General features: G+C 50.9%; 1 protein-coding gene and 1 long non-coding RNA gene across 5 annotated transcripts; both read left to right on the forward strand.

The window, feature by feature from the left end:
• Nucleotides 1-3,920: 3,920 nt before the first annotated feature.
• On the forward strand, nt 3,921-6,696 carry LOC103104913 (uncharacterized). The gene is made up of 3 exons (XR_462086.2): nt 3,921-4,396; nt 4,796-4,897; nt 5,623-6,696. It is a non-coding gene; the product is annotated as an uncharacterized LOC103104913 (long non-coding RNA).
• Nucleotides 6,697-6,945: 249 nt separating this feature from the next.
• NEUROD2 (neuronal differentiation 2) lies at nt 6,946-12,007 on the forward strand. 4 transcript variants are annotated; one of them, XM_007482313.2, is made up of 4 exons: nt 6,958-7,287; nt 8,841-9,688; nt 9,795-9,970; nt 10,824-12,007. In XM_007482313.2, exons 2-4 carry the CDS (start codon nt 8,847-8,849, stop codon nt 10,907-10,909), a joined length of 1,104 nt encoding a protein of 367 aa, XP_007482375.2. In that variant the 5' UTR covers nt 6,958-7,287; nt 8,841-8,846; the 3' UTR covers nt 10,910-12,007. The 4 variants fall into 4 exon arrangements, with proteins under 4 accessions (XP_007482373.1, XP_007482375.2, XP_001366425.2 ...); XM_001366388.3 differs by having other exon boundaries at nt 8,841-9,970; XM_007482312.3 differs by having other exon boundaries at nt 9,795-12,007.
• Nucleotides 12,008-12,623: the final 616 nt, after the last annotated feature.

Below are 12,623 nucleotides of genomic sequence, written 5' to 3' on the forward strand. Positions count from 1 at the left end.
ATATGGAATCTGAGGCAAACAATGTTAAATGACTTGCCCAAGGCCACTCAGCTAATATGTGCCTAAGGTCAGATTTGAATTCAGTCTTTCAGACTCCAGGTCTCCACTCTATCCACTGAGAGACCAATCTCCTCATAATGTAGCATGAGAGAATATCAAGAGGGAGAAATCTTTTTTCTGCTAGAAGCGGGGAGAAGAGTGACTAGGCTCACCTTAAGCCAACAAACATTTATAAAGCATCTGCTCTCAGTTTAAGGACCGTGCAGGGTTTTGTAGATACAAGACAAAAATAACAGTCTCTGCTCTGAAGGAGCCTCCCTTCTACTGGAGGTCATGCCCTTGTCCACTCACTCACCTAGATGTTTGGCCCCAATCTGTGTAGTTTAGTGGGAAGAGTGTGACTCAGTCATAATAATCACTCCCATGTTTCTTGAGCTTTAAGCATTGAGGTAGCTGGGCATTACCCTGGGTAGAGCCTACAGTCCAGAAGATTATGAGTCAAACCTGGCTTCAGCCATTTACTAGTTGTGTACCCCTGGGCAAATCACTTAACTTGTGTGTGTCTCAGTTTCCTCAGCTACCTCCCAGGGTTGTTGTGAGGATCAATTGAGATAATATCAGTAAAATGCTTTTCAAATCTGAATGTACTATGTAAATGCTAGCAGTTCTATCCCCATTTTACCAAGGGGAAACTGAGGCTCTAAGAGACTAAGAGAAAGGATTTCAAACTCGGGCCTCTTGACTCCAAGTTCAGTACTTGGTCCACTATTCAACAGTTCTAAAAACTCATTCTGCTAAATATCGTCCTTATGAACTCAGTTCCTTCTCAGTTCTCTCATCAAGTGCAATTCATTTCAATTTAACAAGCATTCATCAATCACCTACCATATATTGGGCACTATGCTAGGCTCTGGGGATGCAAGGACAATAAAGGAGTAGTTCCTGCCTTCAAGAAAATTCTATTCTCCAGGTCTGTTTCCCTTCTAAATCCATCAATCCCATCTTGCCTTGCCCATCCAGGAGATTAAGCTAAGGACCTCATTCACATATATCCCTTGGGTTGAATGGCCTCACTGGAGATGTTTAAGATAGATGAAAGGCTGGGAAAAGAGCAGGAGAGACATCCATCTGGGTACATTACCCAAGTGTTTGGGAATCTATTGTGAATGATCAAGGCCCCTAGTTGAAGTGAGACACAAGTTCTCATCACTGACAGTGAGCCTAGGAGGAAATTACTTTATGATCTGGAGGATATGATGGGTGCCTAGAGCCAACCTTATAACCTAGAGGAGCTCCGTTAAAGATGGGTTTTAATACTGTTTCCCCCATCTTGTCATTATTGATTTTTTCCTCCTGGGTCCCCACGGGAAATATATCTTTTCCTCATCTCAGTCTTCAGCACTGTGATCTGAGCAAGAAAGCCATCTCTAAGGTGCCCACAATGGAAAAACATTGGGTGGTAATTCAGACAATAATAATAGTAACAATTCTGCACTATTGGGAGTTTTAAGATTTGTTAAGTGCTTTATCCACTAAAATCTTGGGAAGGGGGCAGCTAGTGGCTTGAGGGCCAGACCTGGAGTCAGGAGGTTCTGGGTTCAAATATGACCTCAGATACTTCCTAGCTATGTGACCCTGGACAAGTCACTTAGCTCCATTTGCCTACCTTTACCATTCTTCTGCCTTGGCATTGTTATTTATTATTGACTCAAAGGCAAAAGGTAAGAATTTTTCTTTAAAAACTTTATGAAAGGGGCCCAGTGGATAGAGCACCAAGGCCTAGAATCAGGAGGTCCTGGGTTCAGATTTGACCTCAGACACTTCCTAGCTGTATGACCCTAGGCAAGTCACTTAAGCCCCATTACCTAGCCTTTACCACTCTTTTTGCCTTAAAATGAACACTAAAACAGAAGGTAAGGGTTTAAAAAGGAAAGAAAAAAAGAGGAAAGAGGATGGGTCAAAGAATCACACTGGAACTGGGTTCAAATGTGGCCTTACATACTTCCTCCCTGTGTGATCTTGGGCAAGTCACTTAACCCATTTGCCTAACCCTTTCCAATCTTGTCTTAGAGTTGTTATGAGGACAGAAAGTAAGAGTGCTAGGAGCTCTGCTTCTGATTCTCCTGACTTTGCCCTCAGGCTACCTATCCTATCCCTTCCCATACCCACCCCAACTTTTCAGCTCCCTGATTTGTGTTTCTTCCCTCATTAGAACCTATGTTCCTTGAGGATGGCTGGGGTAGGCCCTTATTCAAAATGGCGCACTATGTAATGTCAGAACTGGAAAGGGCCGTAAAATATGAGGGTACAAATGTGACCTCAGACACTTACTAGATATGTGATCCTGAACAAGTCACTTAACTCTGTTTCAGTTTCCTCATCTGTAAAATGAACTGTAACAGGAAGTGACAAACCAGTTCAGTAGCTTTGCCAAGAAAAACCCCAAATGGGGTCATGAAGAGTCAGATACAACTAAATCAACTGAGGAACAACAAAAAAGATCACATGGCTGCTAACAGGCAGATTTGGGGTTCGAACCTTGTCTCCCACTTCAAGTTGTCCAGCAAGGATCTACTAAAAAGGGTTTTATGGACCAGAAAATACTACCCAGCAAAGAGGAATGGAGAGAATTGTTGGAGCTCACAGGTATCAGGAGAAGAAATACTTCCCTTTCTAAGAGAACTTTTTCTCTATGTCCATGAATCAGAGGTCACTGGGGGCAAAGGTCATATACCACATCCAGACCGGGAGACTTCCTTGTTAGTGGACAGTCCTGCCCCATTTTTTTGTCTTTGATTGATGGGGTGGGGGTGGGGTGGGGGGAAGACGGAGCTTGCCTTGTTTGTCTTTTTTCCATGGAGGGAAGGAACAGCAGTGGCTCCTTCCCAGAACACTTTGCCCAAGGGCCTGGCATCCTAGGGGTGTGCTCAGCCAGCTTTGGGAGAGTTCCCAATCTTAGAGCAAGTGGCACTTGGGTCAGAGAGAACAAATCAAGGAGGGCTTCTCTGGGATTGCACCTTGGTAAGGGTCAAGACAGGAAGCAGGGGGGAAGGGCTCAATGATGCACGTGCCCTCCCCCCAACCCCATGGCACCACAAGGCAAGTTGCTGCTTCACTCCCATGCCAGCCCTCACCTCCCGGCAACGTCGCTGCGTTCCCAGCCACGCCATCTGGTGTGCCCGCCGCTCCCTAGCACACTGTAACGGGCGGGGGGAGGTTTGGGGGGGGAGGTAGGAAGGCAGCCCGGCTGGCGCCCACCCTGGAGCAGAAAAGGCACTGAGGGTGGGTGTCCCTCACCACCTTACTGGAAAACAAGCTAGGGGTAGAGGAGTGAGCATGCTCTGCCAAGGCATCAGGAGGAAGCTTGGGGGCATTTTTACTTTACAGAATGGTCACAGGCTGGACAGTGCCAGCCTGCCCACCTCTCCCTTCCTCCTTCCCTCCACATGCTTCATGCTAGGGGCATAGACCTTTAGTCTGGACATGCACAGGGCTGATTCTGCACCTCAGTTTTGCCTCTATGGTGGAAGAAGGCTGACCTCCTCCTTCCCCCACCCCCATAATCTTACATGCAAGATGCCATGAACACAAAGAATATCAAATGCTTAGATATTTGGGGCTGAATAATGAGGGCTAGAAATGAGGAGGAGGGGGGATTGTGGCTGTTTTCTACCAGTCTCATCCTCAATGTGAAGCAAGATTCTCCTAGTTTGCCAGCAGTTTGCCAGAAAAGCCCACCACTACAATCCATCCAACACATTCCTCTTCCAGGCTACTCCTTACCCCTTTGCCCTCTCAGAGTCCCTGTTGAAACAAAATGGCTGTCACCCCCTTGAGGCAGCCATCTTAGGTGCCCAGAGATCTATTTCCCTTGGGGTGGGGGCTGTGTCACCATAGGAACACCAAGGTGCCCGGAACACAGGTCCCATGTGGAGTGGGAAGCTTAAAAAGGGCCCTAGCCTAGTCTGAGTCTCCATAGCTCCCTTCACCTTCCTTTTTTTTTTTTTAAATCAACTCCCTCCCTCCAATGCCAGGGGGAGGAACAGATGGTATCTCTGGGTGTCCTGCCTCTCTCAGTCTCTTTTTCTCCATTTCTGTCTCTCTGTTCCTCTCTCTGTATGTGCTTGTGTGTCTGTGTCTTTCAACCAATCACAGAGACATGCTCACCCTAAATCTCCCTTGGCTCTAATTCTTCCCCTGGTTTTTTTTTAATGTTATTTCCTTTAAAAGAAAAGGTTGAAATGTGTCAAGTGAAGAAAAACTTGCTCCATTTTTTTTTGAAAGGAAGAGGAAATGGAGATTAAGAGAGAAAACTGGAGACAGAGACAGAAACAGATTCCTGATCACTCCCATTCCCTTCTCTCCTTGGGTAAAATGAAAGGGAAGACCAGAGCAGGTTAATAGCAAAGGGGGCTACCCTGGGGTCAATAGAGGGTCAAGGGAATGGCAGGTAGGGGAATAAGAACCAATCAAACCAGCTGGAAACTGTTTGAAATTTGGGTCCTCCCCATCCACTTGAGGATGCCCCTAATCTAAGGAACACTGATACTACTGAACTATGCCTCAGGGGTCAGGAAGAAAATGGAGCAGAAATGTATTATCTTCCAAGATCCCTTTCTTCCTCTCCCCTCTATCACTTCCAAACTTGCCTTCTAAAGGGACTGAAGGGGTTCAGTATAGGTGTAAAATTTTGAGGGAGAGCAATACCACAACCTCTGAAGGGTCCTACTTATCCTAGGTTGCTCTAGTACTATTCTTGTTCCAGAAAATACAAGTAGCATTTTTTTTCTTTCAGGGGTTCCCTAAGGAGAGAACGTGTGGTTGGAGGTGCCCACCAAAAATAACTCCGTGAACAGGGGCACCTGAAAACCTGGAGAGAACATACTTAGGGAAACAGGTGTGTAGCCTTTCAATCCCCAAGGGGAGCAGGAGGTTAGTGTCTGATGGAGCCCTGAGGTGATGCCTGAGATACAGGGACAGGATGTCATCTAGGACAGAACTAATCTACCGATCCTCCCTCCCGTCCTTCTATCCTTCCATTTTTCCTAGGGCAATGGTGTCTGTTCTAAAATCTGGTGTGTGTGTGTGTGTGTGTGTGTGTGTCCTCGAATGCCCATGATGGGGGCAGGGAGCATCAGGAGTCACAGTGACCTAAGGCCCTAAATAGATATTGTTACATAGTCTGACATCCTGAAGTGTACCTGACTGACTTTAGAGGACAGAGAGAGAACCTTTCCACAGTTATCAGGTATCTTTTTCAAAAAACAGTAGAGAAATCTGGGATAAGAGTAGGGCCAACAAGAGAGGGGAAGTATAAGGCTTCTTTAAGTCCTGAAGAAATGAAGATCATCCCTTGGGATGGAGAAATTCTGCAGCTCTTGGCTGCCAGTTCTATTTCCCATCACATACCTCTCCACCTGGACCTAAGCAGAGCTGGCTTCCTGGAATTTCAGAAAAGAGGGCAGAGAAGTGGACTAATGGGAGTGGGGCTGGGCATCTCTAGCACTAGTTTCCCTCTTACAAACATTTGTATCTAATGCCTGTCTCAAGGCAAGTTTGGCAACAGCCCTTGGGGGCATTGAGTGAGAATATTTCCTTTCCTCCCTGTTCTCCCTGACCCAGGATCAGTGAAAAGAGAAATTGAAGGATGTGTATTTTGGTACAGATCTATGTGTGCACAGGTATGAAAATAAGTGAAAGTAAGTGTGTGTCAAGTCATGGAGATGTCCAAGTTTTGGCACAGGTAAGTGTAAATGCACTTGTATGATTGTGTCTACAATGGGGTATGTACCTGTTGGGATATGTGTGATGTGTGTGGCTACTGTATCTGTATCACAGTATAAGAACAGCTGTGCATGTATGTGTATGTGTGCATGAATGTGCAAGACATCCCTGATTCTGCTCGCCTTTAGGATTAGTTTGGGCCAGGGAGGGGAGAAAGGGCAGATGCTTGCCCTGACCCTCTCTCAGCAGCCCTCTAGGGCAGTCAGGAATGACTCTGTAAGGGTTAGTGGAGCCCAACTACCTGCCCATCACTTGAAATTCCATCTTCTCTACCTTCCAGCCCTTTCTCAGCCCCTTCATCTTCTTGAAACAGGCTCAGCTCCCAAGGAGGCACACTGCCCCTGGAGTGTTTAGGGCCTGGGGAGGGCTGCTAGCAGTCCATGTCCATACCCTTCCCAGATGGCTGATGTATATGAGCCCGGCTAGGGGACTTCTTCCCAGCCCCCACCCCCACATACAGTCAAACTGAGAAGCTAGATACAAACACGATTAGAGAAGCACACATGGTCACATTAATTCTTCCATAGTCTCACACACATGTAAGTAGCAGCACAGAAATGCAGACAGAGACACACCGAGGCAAATCTTTCTCTTTCTCTGCTTCTCCCTTGGTTGAATTTCATTCAGCCACATATGTTGTGTGTGTGTGTGTTGTGTGAGGGTGGGTGGAGGAGGGGCAGATCCGAATGAGGACTGGCATGATGCCAACACCTACCTATGGGGCCTGGGCTGGGGACACCCCCTCCCCACCCACTCTGGGACTTCTACCCTGGGAAGGGGGCCTCAGCTGTCCCTTTGTGGCTTGAGAGGGACCCTCTTTGTAGGTGGCAGCAAGAACACAGCCCCGTTTACATCCCCAGCCCTGAGTCTGGTCCATGACCCACCTTGGGGGCTTGGGGGGGTGGATGTGAGCAAGCCTCCAGAAAAGGAAGGGGGAAGGGCAGAATAGGGGGCCACGGTACCCCCCATAATCCCTCCCTTTCCAGCTTCCCCACCCTATTGTTCCTGTCTGGGGGGACATGCCCCAAGGGATCCATTCCCCTACCCCCCCACCCCCACCCCATCTACAGCCCCGCTTTTCCCTGTGTTAGGAGGAGAGGGGAGGACCGTAGAGATATTTATTTATTTTCTTTATTTATTTATTTAATTTTTTTTTTTTTTGGGAGTAGAGAGTGACAGATGGCGGCTGGTCCCGGGGGAGCCGGCTCTCCCCCAATGCAGACGCATGCCAATCACCGTCTCTCATGTGATAGCTGCTGCCCGTGACGTGCCAAGCCCATATGGCCCTGGCATAGAGGCTGGTACCCCCGCCTGGTAGAGATGCCACACTCGCTCCCCGCTTCGCATGGCGCTCTGAAGACGCCGGCGCCCGCCGCCTTGAGGAGCCGCTGCCCCCGCTCCTTGAAGATGGGGAAACAATGAAATAGACAGGAAGATTCCTTCTCTCCCCCTCTTTCTCTTACCCCCCTCCCCCCTCCCCTCTCCCCTCGACTCCGCTTCGAGGTAAGTTGTCCGAGGGGCCAGGAGATTTAAACCGCCGGCCAGGGAGGGCTCTGGTTGTGGGTTTTAGAATCGGGGGACCAAGAAGTCCCCAAATGCTCCGTTGGCTTCCTGGGGTGATGGTCCCCCTCCATACGGTGGGGAATGGAGCCACCTTGGGATCTCTGCTTACACCCCCCCCCTCCCCGCAAAGACACCCGGGGTCTGCGGTTCTGGGTTTGGGCTGCGGAGGTGGCGGCGTTGGTTTTCGAAGGGGCTCTGGATTAAAACAAGAAAAGCGGCTTGGGGGCGAAGGGGCTGAGACAAGATAGACATCCGTCTCTGCTTCCTCCTGATTCCCATAGAGAACCCGAGATGTCCCTCCGCAAAAAAAGAGAAAAGGGGAAAAAAAACCCGAATTCTCACCAAATCCCAAATATAACGAGATTCGGGGAGCCATTCCGTGGGCGGCGAGGTTTAGGGGTGTCCCGGGTGTTTTTTGACGCTGGGGTGCCAGGAAGGTCTTGGTTCCTGGCTTCTTAACGCGCACCCCGGTTCCCCTGTCCGAGACTTCCTGAGCTCTGAAGCCTTGAGTCCGAGGACAGAGCTGGTGTTGGCCTGGCAAAAGAAGCTGGAGTTGGAGACGGAGACAGGGACCGATTCGACTCTGAGACTGGGGGCAGCTGGGGGCGGCTCGGGGCCAAGTTGAAAATTGGATTAAGGGTTGAGGGCGGTAGAACGGCTGGCAGCGAGGGTGGGGAAAGGAACAGAAGGGGGCAAAGCAAAAAGAAGTAGGATCCACCCGGCCCTGGGCATGAGGCATGACCGGGAAGCTGGACGGCCAGAAACACTCAAAGTCTCCTCCCGGAGGGAGGAAAGAAAATTATTTCGGGGCGTGCCCCCAGCGGAGAAATTCGTTCTCTAAAATACCCCTCCACCCCCACCTCCCTTCTCATAGAGAAAAATATGCAGAGAGAAGGGGGAGGGGGGTCGGCCTTAAATCCAAGCCAGGATTATAACAAGGAGGTCGGAGTTGGGGGCTCCCGGCCTAGGAAGGGGGGGGACGCTGGCGTGGCGGGGAGGGGAGCAGCACCTGAGCCCCAACACCAGGGATTCCAGAGGCTCCTTAGCCAGAAAAAAAATGGACCGCTTCAGATAGGCTCTGGAGGGAGTGTTCCTCCAATGCAAGGAAGAAGGCCTTGGGGGAGGTGGGGTATCACTAGTGCCATAGGGGTGAAGAGAGATTGGGATGGTTTAGGGGTAAGAGTGGGCAAGAGTTTGAGGGGGTCGCTTGCCTATTCCAGGAGGCAGAAGTCTGTAAGGCTACTGGGGATGGGAGGCTTGGAAGAGGTCACTTGGGGGAGAGGCTTTATTTGGAAATGGGGGGGGTCTGGAAAAGAGGAGCAGGGTATGTTGTGTGTGTGTGTGTAGGGGTGTGTGTGTGTGTGTTAACAACAGCGTGGAACTTACGCGGGTTGGATGCCCTGGTTCTTCTGCCCCATGCTTACCTCTGTGTCTATGTCCTTGTCTGTCTTCCCCACCCCCAACCCCCATCCCCGCCCGCCCCAATTCTTCAGGCCACCATGCTGACCCGCCTGTTCAGCGAGCCCGGCCTCCTCCCCGACGTCCCCAAGTTTGCCAGCTGGGGAGACGACGGCGACGACGACGAGCCCAGGAGTGAAAAGGGTGACGCGCCGCCCCAGCCGCCGCCTCCACCGCCTGGGCCTGGGGCTGGAGCACCGGGGCCCGTCCGCCCCCCAAAACCAGGCCCTCTCCGTGGCGAAGACCCCCCGGACCCTACTCTGGGCGAGGTCAAAGACGACGGCGAGTTGGGGGGCGAGGAGGAGGAGGAGGAGGAAGAGGAGGAAGGTCTAGACGAGGCGGAAGGTGAGCGGCCCAAGAAGCGGGGACCCAAGAAACGGAAGATGACCAAGGCGCGGCTGGAGCGCTCCAAGCTGCGCCGGCAGAAGGCCAACGCGCGCGAACGCAACCGCATGCACGACCTCAACGCGGCGTTGGACAACCTGCGTAAGGTCGTGCCGTGCTATTCCAAGACGCAGAAGCTGTCCAAAATCGAGACGCTGCGCCTGGCCAAGAACTACATCTGGGCGCTTTCTGAGATTCTGCGCTCGGGCAAGCGACCGGACCTTGTGTCCTATGTACAGACATTGTGCAAGGGCCTATCGCAGCCAACCACCAACCTGGTGGCTGGCTGCCTCCAGCTCAACTCGCGCAACTTCCTCACGGAGCAAGGTGGTGAGGGGGCCGGACGTTATCACGGCTCGGGAGGCCCGTTCGCCATGCACCCCTACCCGTATCCCTGCTCGCGGCTCGCGGGCGCGCAGTGTCAGGCCGGCGGCGGGCTGGGCGGCGGTGCCACGCATGCCCTGCGGACTCACGGCTACTGTGCGGCCTACGAGACGCTGTACGGGGGCGGGGGCGGGGGCGCCTCTCCCGACTACAACAGCTCGGAGTATGAGGGGCCGCTGAGTCCCCCGCTCTGCCTCAACGGGAACTTCTCCCTCAAGCAGGACTCGTCCCCGGACCACGAGAAAACCTACCACTACTCTATGCACTATTCCGCCCTGCCCGGCTCCAGGCCAGCTGGCCACGGCCTGGTCTTCGGCTCCTCGGCAGTGCGCGGGAGCGTCCACTCGGAGAATCTTTTGTCTTACGATATGCACCTTCACCACGACCGAGGCCCAATGTATGAGGAACTCAATGCATTTTTCCATAATTGAGAACTCTCTCCTCCCTCACCCCCTCTTTTGTTTTCTTTTTTATTCGTTCCTTCCCTTTTAATTTATTTACTTCCCCCCCCCTTCGGAGAAGGTGGGCCACCCCCCACCGTGGCAGGGATTTGGGCGGCAGGGCCGAGGTAACTAGAGGCCACCCCCCCTCCTCCAGGCTCTCTCCGTTCCCCGCATCTGTGCAGTCGGGTTACCTGTTGATGTCTCCCCCTCCCTTACCACTCTTATCTTTGCCCCAGAAGTTTTCCTTTCCCCGGGGGAACCCCTCTTAAGACCTTTCCCAAGGGATCCGGCTTCTTTCAGGAGCGCCTTCTTCCCCAGCGCTTCCCCTCGGAAGCACACACTCTCAGCTCCTTCTCTTAATTTCCTCTTCTCAACCTCAGTCCCCCCCTCCCAATAAACAGTGCAGTCAGTTCGGGCCTGGAGAAGGGGACGGGGGTGGGGGGGAGGGGGCGGCCCAGCGGCCGGATTCCATTTCGTTTAAGTTCTGTTTTTTAAGTAACAGAAAGGGGGATGCAGTAGTGGTGGGAAGGGGGTGGTGGAAAAAGAGGGGATTCTTTTTCCCTGAGGAGGACATACTAAATTCACCATATCTGGAGCCTTGAATGCCTCCCACTCGCCCAGTCTCAGCACTTTGGAGTACTAATATGAGTTGGGAGGAGTAGAGGGGAGGAGGAGGGGGAGGAAATGGGGATCCGAGAGGAAAGAAAAAGGTCAAGTCCATTGTAACCAGATTCCGACTTTTTTCTTTTTTGTTTTTTTCTTTCTTTTTTAAAAAACACAAAAAAACAAACACAAAAACGCAAAAAGGCGACGGAGGCCGAACGCAGAGTCCGGAGCGGAGAGAAAACACAGTAAGAACTTTTAGAAGCAATAAAAGGCAAAAAAAAAAATAATAAATAAAATAAAATAAAAAATAAAAAGACACAAATATCTATGCAAGGAGGTTCTGACTGAGCCAAGCGGCCCCGCCCCCTGGCCCCCCGGGATCCCCCCCACCCCTCCTCGGCTCCATGGCCGGGGCCGGAGCTGCAGAAGCGGATATGTGCACTTTGGTGAAGTTGGGGACGTGGCGCCTCCCCTCTCTCCCTACTCCCCTCTTACCCCTTCAAATTCCTTCTCCCTTCCCTCGGTTCTTACAGTCAGTGACTCCGAGATTTGGGACATCAGTGTCACTTCCCTCACCCTCCCCTTTCCCTTCCTTACCCGTCCCCATTGTGCGTCATACTGTTTTTTAAACCTGTTTCCAAATTTGTATGAAATGGCGAACTGTTGGGGGAGGGTCGGTTTGGGGAGGGGGGCTTGCATGATAAAGACACACACTGACACAGCACGCACGCACACACGCACACAGTGACACAGCGACATGCACAATGACACAGAGGAACACACACAACCACACGGTAAATATGCAATGCTACTTGGGAAAGAAGGGAGCTATAGCCTTTCTCGGGTCTGGGGAAGGGAAGGAGGGAAGGAAACATTACAGGTCAAAGGCATTCCTTTAGCCCAAGTCACCCTTTAGACCTCCATCCCTTCCCTTTTCCAAGCCCGGTCAACCAGTTCCCTGGGGTTTGTTGCTGTGGTCTTCCTTTCCTGGTTAACGCCTGGGAATAGACAAGAGGATGCTTGGGCAGATCTAATTCCTGGAGACAAAACTTTTCTGAGGGTTCCTTCTGGTCCTCGTCCGGTCTCTTCAGCACCCAAGGCCCAGAGGAGGCCAGGATCTTCTCTGTTATTGTCACAAAATAGAAAGTTAAGGAGAAGCAGGTACTCGCAGAGCAAGCCCGCAACCAAACAGGCGAATAGACACATATATTGACACAAAAGCAAAAAAAGCAAACACTCATGCAGACACTCTATTTCTCTTACACTCAAACACACGCAATTTCACCTTCACATTTTATCGAAACTGAAACTCCCGTTGGACACCCGAAGTGCATTGCGTGTTTCTGTTCAGTTTAATGACGATTAATAAATATTTATGTAAATGAGATGCAAAGCTGGACGGCGATTTCTCACGGTGGCGTCGTTTCATTTCGGGGTGATTGTTTGGGGATCCTGGGAGTGTCGGGGTTGAGTTGACAAGTAGGTTAAAAGAGGTCGGAAAAGGGAGAGGAGACCTTGGGGTCAGCTATAAGGTGGTCAGCGGCCCTTGGTCTTGAGCAATTGTATCCTCCTCGTGGAGATAGAACTCCACAGAGCCGTGCAAGACAACACCCTTAGACAAACAGGTACTCACAGTATGGCATTTGCACAGTCAGGCATAGGCACATGCAAGAGCATAGGCACTTGACAGTTACACTCAGACACATGCTCACATAAGCACATGCCTTCTCTCTTAAAACAACAATAACAACATACATCTGTTTCTTTATCTGGTTTCAAAGGGAAAAAAGTCAAGACACAGGAGGGAAATCATCTGCACCTGATGACAATAGAGACTCAGATCTTCAGTGTGTCAGACACGAAAAGGGTTTGGAGGAATCTTAATAAAGAGCCAGTTGTTAGGGGTATATTTAAAGATCAGAAGGAAGGTGGAGGGAAAGAAAAGTGTTCTTTTTTTTTTAACTGGAGATTTTTCCAGACTGACCATTTTCAGCCTCTCAG

This window comes from Monodelphis domestica, chromosome 2 (genome assembly GCF_027887165.1).
Source record: "Monodelphis domestica isolate mMonDom1 chromosome 2, mMonDom1.pri, whole genome shotgun sequence".
In the NCBI taxonomy this organism is placed as follows: Eukaryota; Metazoa; Chordata; class Mammalia; order Didelphimorphia; family Didelphidae; genus Monodelphis; species Monodelphis domestica.